Below are 9,544 nucleotides of genomic sequence, written 5' to 3'. Positions count from 1 at the left end.
AAAAGTTAATTAAGTTTTAGGTTTCTTTTAGGTATTGTATCATACAAATAGTTTTTTTTTCGTTCTTTATATTTGATTTTTTGCAATTTTAATCCTTTATGATTATCAAAATCATGTTTTAATGGTGGTTATGACTCGACACATAAGTGTCACGCCGATGGCAAATTAACGAAACATGGAAAATGAACTAAAACTATGTAAAAAGCAAATGTAACATTCTGAAACTAAAATATGACTGTGTATATAATCATAATTGTAAGGAAGCAAATGTCAATGACAAAATTTTGATGACAAAAAATAGCCAACGTATAAAATGATACAAAATATAAAGTTTCCATTGAACAAATAGAGAGTGATTAACGAAAAATTCAAGTCGCAGTATTGTAAAATCTGAATAAAAAATATAAAGAATTATGTTTATATAGTTACGGTAAATACAAAAAGAGTGAAATGACTAATCTACCTCTGAGAGCTAACAATAATATATTTTAACATCCATATCCATTTCAGACAACCCCCATTTCTTGTTGGAGAGAATAACAACTACCAAAAAAACATTTCATAAAGCAAATAAACAAATTCCCATGAGCAAATTAAAGAAGAACTCGGTCCAAGACTCGAACTTTACTGAACCGTCCACTCTCACAGTTCGAAGGAATCTCAACATGCATGCATGTTAACAATTAACGATTTCTAAGAAAAAAGAAAGAAAATCAAACTCGAAATATCAAGAAAATGGGAATTTATAACAATAGGGAACACTTTAATGATATAAAACATCTGAGCAAAATCGAAGAAGAAGAAGGCGAACGACTTTGTATCGCCAAATCCGACTGCTACCTGATCTGCACCCCTTATTAGCGATGTCCGTTCCTGATAATCAATGAGCTACGCTGAATTGGCCTCACTCGATCTCTTCTTTCTACTCTTGCCATCGATGAGTTTCTTACTACTCGCATTATTACTAGCCCCACATACGATAGTGAACTCGATCCCGTATGCATTTCCAAAACATGAAAAGAGTCCCCCATCCGAGTTCCTACGTGAATGTCTGTTGCTATTATTTGATATCTCGGACGGATCATAATCATCATGATCTGCATCAATCTTTTCACCCGGATTCATTTCCTTCCTCCATCTTTCTCTTCTTGAAGTAAATCTATACCCTTTCGTTTTCGCTTCTTCGATTGTCAAATCCTCAAGAATGGAGCTGCCTGTTTCCTCAATATCTCGTGCAGTTTTGTGCACTTTCTTGGGGTTTGATGGTGGTTGCAACTTCTTGGCTAACTCAGCTGCCACGATTGAAGCAGATGGGCCTATATCGGAACACGCTTCTGACTCATTTACAGCGGAACCATTGCAAACAGATCCATTAACCATTGATCCGTTGTTTACTGATCCGGGCTTTAATGGAAAATCCTCGTTGTTAACCTCAGACCCCACGCTTAATGAACGCCACAGTTGGATTCTTGAAGTAAGTTCTCTGTGTTGTTCTTCCTCGCGATCGTATTCGTTTTTATGTTGTTGCAGGCTGAGAGGATTCAGTTGTTTATCGCTTGGATAGTTGTTCAATGGCATGCTTCTCATTGTGCTGTCAAGCAGGGCAATTCCCATGTTGAGTATGCCCTGTGGGCTGCCGGATGGTCTGCGAACTTGTAGGGCAACAAAACGGGTGTTCTTCGGGTGGTTTTGCGACATTCTAACTGCAGGGGTGACGAGATCGTTGATTAGGACCTGCACGATCCCCACCAGGACATCGCGAAACCAGGAAACCGTGTAGATTTCCACGGTCACGGTCCCATTTTCCGACATGAGGATCTCATTGTCCACACGGAACGCGAACTTGTCATTCCAAGTAGGGTTCGTGAGGCCATTTTGATCGGTTCGGGTGGTGAGCTTGCGGTTCGGGTGGATCCATGTCGTTGCGTACGTCCGCATGGATTTCGTTATGGGGGCTAGGTCTTGAGCCGATATCAAGCTGATCTCGAGTATGTTTGAAGGGGTGGGTGGTGGTATTTGAGAGGAGACTGAGGAGGACATCACGGTGGAACAGGCGGTCGGGGTCGGGATGGTCGGATCCATTCGTCTTCTCTGGAAAAGACGAAGGTATCCGGAATGGAAAATCAGCGGAGGCGTGACAGAGGAGGATGTGTTTTCGTTGATGATGCATGGTTGGAAAGTTGTCGAGGAAGTTGATGTTTTGTAGACCATTGTTTCTTGAAGTTTATATTGTTTCAAATTGGTTGGTTGGTTTTAGTTAATCGAGATTTGAGGGCAAACCTTAAAAATTGTTTACTTGGCGAAAAGATGACAAATTTTATCATATTAATTACAATTTCATTAGAAATATGTAAGAATTGGAAATTACAAGAATGGTTAGAATCAACTTAAAATCCGATGGGATGAGTTTAATGGCCAGGATTAATTTCTGAAACGAGGTTTCGTCCAGACATTTGACACTAAAAAAGAAATTGAATATTTTCACTGGGTAAATTATCACGATCTGTATGACCGAAGGAAAATTAGCGATGAGGTATGTTAATCCGTCGCTAACGGATAAGCCGAATTCTGTTTATTATATATTAGTTAAATTTCATTTTTTTAAAAAAATTAACTTAATTTATTAAAGTATGGTACAATTTAACTTTTATAATTTTATAATTTCATCATATTTCAATGTGACCAACAACAATTTTGACCCATCGAATATTAATAATTTCACGTAATTTAACAGACCGTCTTTATGTTTCAAAAAAAAAAAAAAACAGACCGTCTTTCCGAATTTTATTTTACAAAAAAAATAAATTTTTTTTTCCTAAAAATAAAACGTAAAATATTTTAGTTATAATTAAATATATGTTTGATTGCTCAATATCAAGTTAAATTAAATTAAACTATTTATTACGAAGTTATCTACTCAATCAATGAGTTCAATTACCCAGAATGCCCTTAAAGCTAAGGGTATTCTTGCCATTGCACATGAGTCAACGATGACATAATAAAACATATTAAAAAATTTATTGACTTATTGCTGCAACCAAAGGGTGCATGGACTGTCGATTGAAATAAAAAAAATCTAAATATTATTTATCAAACATATTGTCGACCAATCTTAATTTAAAAATCTCTAATTTCTCACATAATTTTTTTAAAATATTTTAAAGATAATTCAAAGATTTTTTTAATCCATTTTTTCTTTGTTAAAAATTTTAAAAAACTATTATAAAACTATTTCATTAATATTTTATAAAATAAATTTCTTATCATACTTAATTTATAAAGAAATATAATAAATTAGGTAAAAAAATATTATTTTTTATTATATAAATAGATTCTATTCATATCAGGCAAGCCTACTCTAAAAATTGTAGAGAAGCCAAATGTAAAGGACAAAAGAACCTCGTCAGTTAATTATGAATAAGTTTTTTACGAGACGATATCATGAATCTTTATCTGTGAAACGGATCAATCTTATCGATATTCACAATAAAAAATAATACTATTAACATAAAAAGTAATATTTTTTTATGGATGATCTAAATAAAATATTCAATCCACGAAATTACGTGAATAGCTAATTATTGGTCATACGTCAGATGGGTCAGATTCGTTATTGGGAAAATGTAAAATCAAAGAAAATCTTTATCCGAAAACTTAATAGCCACATAAATTCCCTTTTATGTGAAATTAATTTATTTGCTGACTCTAAACATTCATTATCCGATTTCTCTCTCCTTCTGTACAGCAAGTGTATACATGTGCAAGAAACACATATTCGTGCTTAAATTTCAGCCGGAAAAACCCCAAACACGTACACATTTTACATGTGTCTGTAGATATATGTGTACAGTACACACACAACTGAGGCAGACGGGAATCAAAAACTGACAACCCTTCTCGACATGACAACACTAAATAAATTATTAAATTGCTGGAGGAGGAGGAATTGAAAAGGTGCCGTTTTTACTTGGTGGGTGTTCATTCATTTCGATTTTCTTGGTTTTTATGGTGGTGGTAGTAAGGGAATAAGTGCTGATTTTGTTGGGAACTCTGATTCGATTTGTGGGATTTTTTCATGCATTGATTGAAATTGGGTATTAGTGATGATGGTTCGGGGGAATGATACATTGGAGTCATTCTTGAATCCGATTCAGGTACTTAAGAATGTTTTTTCACCCCTTGAATTGAATTTCCGAAAGGTTGCGAAGAAAATTGAGCTTTGTTTTAATGGGGTTTATGTGAATGGGGACTCGAATGGTGACGTTAATAGTACTAATATAGAGCTGGTCGCAGCTCAGTTAAATGTGAAAAGAAAGGGTGGTGGTGCGGGTACTGATCATTTTGTGGCTGTAAATGGTGATGACCGAGGGATGAAAGGGAAAGTTCCGATGAAGATATTTGTTGGGATTTTTCGGGAAAAATCTGTCGATAATGCGCATAACAATGGTGTTGAGAATCATAATTTGAATGTGCCGAAGAAAGGGCTGAAGCAGAGATTTGGAAGAGTTAATGGTGGGAAAGAGGATGGAAATTGTTTGCACCTTGAGGTGGCATGGTCTTTCTTGATGAACGGTTTTATTCACGGCTTCCCCATGCCATTCAAGTTTGGGAGAACTCGAATTCGGACAAGCGGCGGTGATAGCATTTCTTGTGAGTCAGGGGTGCGAGTGGAAATGGAACCTTATATTTCTAGGGAAATCAATCATCTGGAGTCCGAGGTTAAAGAAAGAAAAGATTTGTCGATAGAGTATTTTGTTGGGGTTGCTTTTGATCAGTTGAGTCATTTTCCGAAGTTTGATGGGGCTGTTTCAGAAAATGTGTGTAAAAATATCGAGCACAAAACTTTACCTCCTACTCCTATAGATAAGGTTAACTACTTTAAGGTTCTTATTAGTATTTTAGAAGGTAAAAGAGCGGATGTGAATGGATTTTTGGGGAAATTAATGTTTGCCCGAGTTGGAGGGGTGCCCTCTGGTATGATCGAAATGCCTTCTCTTTTCGATGTAGGGGATAAGGGAGTTAGTCATGCAGTTAATGGGGAAGATAAAGGAGGCACCTCACTGCGAAATTTGGCCAATGGGTTTCTAAGGATTCCGTTATCCAACCTTGAGCGTTTGAGATCAACCCTATCTAATGTGTCATTTATGGAATTAATTGAATTTCTGCCTCAGATAGGGAGACCAGTAAAAGAAGACCATCCTGACAAGGAGAAACTTTTCTCGGTGCAGGATTTTTTCAGATACACAGAAGCCGAAGGTAGACGAATCTATTTAGCATACTTTTCTTTCATGTGCACCGTTTCGAACATGTGATCATAGCTATATCTCCACTTTTCCATTCTCAATACTCAGTAGTACTTAACCATAAAATAGAGTATTAATATTGGAAGACCTTCTACTAGGCGGCCAGTTATTAGTTTTTGTATGTCTGTCTAGTAGTGTCCTTTATTAAGATTTTTGTTGAAGGTTATTACATTTTAGTTAATAAAGTTCTATTGCAAATATGCTGGGGATTATCAGGAGACAGATTCTATGCCATGTAATTATATTTAAAACCACTCGTTTGTAATCTAAAAATTCAATATACTTGCCAGTTGCTATTAGATATTGAAATGAGTCTCGTTGAGAATCTCAATATATGTCTCTCATTCTTCAGGAAAGAGGTTTTTCCAGGAGTTGGATAGAGATGGTGATGGTCAGGTTACTCTAGAAGATGTTGAAGTTGCTATGAGAAAGAGAAAACTGCCTAAGAGATACGCTATCGAATTTATGCGCGGTGCTAGGAATCAGTTTTTCTCGAAATCTTTTGGTTGGAAACAGTTCTTGTCCTTGATGGAACAGAAAGAACCAACCATTCTTCGGGCCTTTACAAGTCTCTGTTTGAGTAAGTCAGGGATGCTAAAGAAAAGTGAAATCTTGGCATCACTGAAGAATGCAGATCTTCCTGTGAATGAAGATAATGCTGTTGCCATGATGCGTTTTCTTAATGATAACACCGAAGAATCTGTATCCTATGGGCATTTCAGGAACTTTATGCTTTTGCTCCCATCAGACCGGCTTCAAGAAGATCCACGGTAGTTTATGGTTTTCCCCCCCTTAATCATCCTCTCAAAGTAGGAGGGTTATTAAGAAAATGCACCAGACATATTTTAACTTGGATTATTAGCTTAACTTTTGTAAAACATGAAATATTAAGTAAGATAGTGTTGCTTCATGCATCCAAGAGTGAGTGGTCTTGTATCATGATTTTGTAGATAGAGGCCTTTTGTTTTGTATGCAGCTACTAACCAGGGCTATTTATGATGTAAAGAAGTATATGGTTTGAAGCTGCTACTGTGGTTTCCGTTCCTCCTCCTGTGGAAATTCCTGCTGGCAGTGTCCTAAAATCCGCATTGGTTGGTGGGCTTTCTTGTGCATTATCCACTTCATTATTGCATCCTATTGACACAATTAAGGTAAGATATTGAGAAAGGAATAAATGAATAAACAATTTAAGCTTGTCTGTGTGGGCAATTTTTTAAGGATTAGTTTTAGTTCTTGATTGTATGGAACAGGTCCAAGGGAATAAAAATGACCGATGAGTACATAGCAAATATATTCTGGCACCTTTTTAATCCTTTGTTCAGTAATGCTATCTCACTGGTTTCTAATTGTTCTCCAGACACGGGTACAAGCTTCAACCCTTAGCCTCCCGGAAATATTGTCGAAGCTTCCTCAACTTGGAGTCCGTGGATTATATAGGGGGTCTGTTCCAGCTATAATCGATCAATTTTCAAGGTACGATTCAGTTACCAGGGTTTCTCTTACATTAAATGTTATTATTTCTTCCTTTTCCTGGATATTAATTTGATTATTAGTGCAGCCATGGTTTGCGAACTGGAATTTTCGAAGCAAGCAAGCTTGCTTTAGTAAATGTTGCACCAACTCTTTCAGAATTACAGGTATGCATAGATTCACCAGTGCTTGGTTGTACTAATTTCTTCATTTGTGGAAGTCTAGTTTAAAGATGCTATTGACTAAATTGTATAAATAGCCGATTTTGAAATCAACGTGGTTTCTTGTGTAAGCCATTGATATATTTGTATGTTTCGATATCAAATTTAATGTGTGGTGTTTCAGGTTCAATCGATAGCATCAGTTTGTAGCACCTTTCTTGGCACAGCAGTCCGGATACCATGTGAGGTGATGAAACAAAGGTTGCAGGCTGGTCTATTCAGCAACGTAGGGGAAGCCATTGTCGGGACTTGGCAGCAAGATGGTCTTGGGGGTTTTTTTCGTGGGACTGGTGTCACTCTCTTCCGAGAGGTTCCGTTCTATGTTGCAGGCATTGGCATTTATGCTGAATCAAAGAAGGTATGAGTTAATCTCGATTCCAAGTTATATATTTAAACAATTCTGTCATATATGTTATTGTCATGGTATTTCTTCTCTAGTATTTTGGGGTTCCAGCACCTTGAATCACTCCTTTAGTTAATCAAAATATCAAATCGGTCGGTCTATCAAACAATATTATGTAGTAACAATTGCCTATTTCACCCTATCTCAACTTCCGGACAGTGGCAAACATTTGATCCGACAAACAACAAAAGGTGTCACGAAAGAAACTTGGCCAATGACAATGTTCTTTTTTACCCATGTCTTGATTGATTGAAGTTTGAGTCGGGCTGGAACAGCGAATGGAAACCACAAACTTTTAGTTGCACGTTTCTTTACTCATGGTTCAACTACAAGTAAAGAAGGTGCGAGTTAAAAGGAAGGCTAGGGAGTGAATGCGCAGCCAGTCCTCTACTTGGTTGCAACTTTATATATTCATGATTCAAATTATAAACCGACTTTACGACACATTTTTATCCGTATCTGAAACTCCAATTCTTATGGTTTCAGGCTGCCCAGAAAATTATAGAACGGGAGCTAGAACCGTGGGAAACGATAGCAGTGGGTGCTTTGTCTGGTGGCCTCGCTGCTGTTTTAACAACTCCATTCGATGTAATAAAAACCAGAACAATGACGGCTGCTCCTGGTCGACATGTAACATTATCTATGGTTGCGTTCTCTATTTTACACCACGAAGGCCCCCTTGGATTATTCAAAGGAGCCGTCCCTCGATTCTTTTGGATTGCTCCTTTGGGTGCCATGAATTTTGCTGGCTATGAGCTCGCAAAAAAGGCAATGGACAAAAACACAGAAATTGGAGAACCAGCCTTGCAAAGATAGTCAAGTCTTTCTTCTCTTGTAGTTTTGTAAAGAGTGTGGCATATAAAAAACTGGAGGCAAGGAATTTTTTGAGATTTTTTCCCTAGGTATATATAGGTCATGTTCACCGTGTATCATCCAAAATTTACTGTTTTGTTCACTAAATTGACATTTTTCCGAGTGATCATGTTAACTTGGATTAAAAAAAATTTAAGTTATGTTGGTTATGTTTAACTTGTTGAAAACATTCAGGCGTCGAGCGACATATTTGATCAATAAGATGGCGAGCAAGATTCATTGGGATTGAGGTTTGAAGGGGCTATTGATTATAAAAGTACGGAAAATTAATATATTGTGTGTATCAGAAGTTAGTGTTGTGCTCTGGTGTTGTCAATACGAGCACAAACATGCAGCTTAAATTAATTATTTAACAAACAATTATAACTTGAATAAATAGGGACCGGATTTAAATTATGCACAAGTATAAAAATTGTGTAATGTCTCATGACAAAAATTCACTAGAAAAATATGTAAATCGTTTACACAAAACAATACTAGTGAAAATAACAAAACCAAATTCCTTGACACTCCAAGGAATTAAAATGCATCAAAATCAACCAAACGAAAACTAGATGCAAAAAACGAAGTTGCTTAAAACAGATAATAGAAGAACACTCTTCGATCAACAATTCTTATTGCCTAACCGTAGTGTATTGCTTGCAAAACTTCTACTACAGTTAGGTCTAGAGTGAAGTTATGAGCACCTTCCTAGAGAGCAACATGATCCGTTAGCTGATTGTGCAAAAACTTCAAAAATCTTGATAAGTAAACCATGATCTAAGTTTATGTTTGGATTAAAGTGTTTGGATTAGACGAAACATTTTATAAAAAAAAATTTGGAATGACTCGATGTTGTGATGAATTTAAAATTCACTACAATTATTAAAAAATAATTATTTAGTATTTGAAATATTTTGTGAAGCAGATTTGTCCAAACAAACCAATAAAATTGTCATTATTGATTTGAAATCTCTAACTTCAAATCTGTTCATCTAAATTCTAAGGTTTTTAAAATCGAGATGATCGAATTGATTATGTTATATAAGGGTAAACATTCACAATAAAATGTCAAACGAAGCTTATCACAGTGTGAAAAGGGAGGTATTAAAGTTTCAAATAAAATATTTAAAAAGGAAAAGGAAACACTCGTTGGGACATTAGGTATGGATTTTGACCACAAAATTTTCTACTATGTTTCCGCGTTGTGTTTCGAAAGTCAATCGATTCCATATACAATTCAATTTTTCGTTTTCTTTTCTTTACCTTTTTTGGTGCCAAAATAAGTACAATGA

The 9,544-nt window shown here is 36.0% G+C and overlaps 2 protein-coding genes across 3 annotated transcripts; one reads left to right on the top strand and one right to left on the bottom strand.

Annotated features, from left to right (window-relative positions):
- Positions 1–888: 888 nt before the first annotated feature.
- On the bottom strand, positions 889–2,211 carry LOC140982158 (uncharacterized). Its single transcript, XM_073448574.1, has one exon. It carries the CDS (start codon positions 2,209–2,211, stop codon positions 889–891), a length of 1,323 nt encoding a protein of 440 aa, XP_073304675.1.
- Positions 2,212–3,685: 1,474 nt separating this feature from the next.
- Positions 3,686–8,380, top strand: LOC140982391 (uncharacterized). Of its 2 annotated transcripts, none has more exons than XM_073448869.1 (7): positions 3,686–5,256; positions 5,656–6,073; positions 6,313–6,454; positions 6,661–6,776; positions 6,862–6,940; positions 7,119–7,352; positions 7,884–8,380. In XM_073448869.1, the coding sequence occupies exons 1-7, from the start codon at positions 4,104–4,106 to the stop codon at positions 8,211–8,213; spliced, it is 2,472 nt and encodes an 823-aa protein (XP_073304970.1). In that variant the 5' UTR covers positions 3,686–4,103; the 3' UTR covers positions 8,214–8,380. The 2 variants fall into 2 exon arrangements, with proteins under 2 accessions (XP_073304970.1, XP_073304969.1); XM_073448868.1 differs by having other exon boundaries at positions 3,687–5,256; positions 6,310–6,454.
- Positions 8,381–9,544: the final 1,164 nt, after the last annotated feature.

Source organism: Primulina huaijiensis, chromosome 8 (genome assembly GCF_012295235.1).
Source record: "Primulina huaijiensis isolate GDHJ02 chromosome 8, ASM1229523v2, whole genome shotgun sequence".
In the NCBI taxonomy this organism is placed as follows: Eukaryota; Viridiplantae; Streptophyta; class Magnoliopsida; order Lamiales; family Gesneriaceae; genus Primulina; species Primulina huaijiensis.
Note: the sequence above shows the minus strand (reverse complement) of the source record. Positions and strands in the feature narration are given on the sequence as shown.

Excerpts from the sequence above, each read along its gene's own strand:
- LOC140982158 (XM_073448574.1), bottom strand. The coding sequence starts at position 2,211 with ATGGTCTACAAAACATCAACTTCCTCGACAACTTTCCAACCATGCATC.
- LOC140982391 (XM_073448868.1), top strand. The coding sequence starts at position 4,104 with ATGATGGTTCGGGGGAATGATACATTGGAGTCATTCTTGAATCCGATT. Across the intron at positions 6,074-6,309 it reads CGGCTTCAAGAAGATCCACG|AAGTATATGGTTTGAAGCTG; the intron begins GTAGTTTATGGT and ends TATGATGTAAAG. Across the intron at positions 7,353-7,883 it reads TTTATGCTGAATCAAAGAAG|GCTGCCCAGAAAATTATAGA; the intron begins GTATGAGTTAAT and ends TTATGGTTTCAG.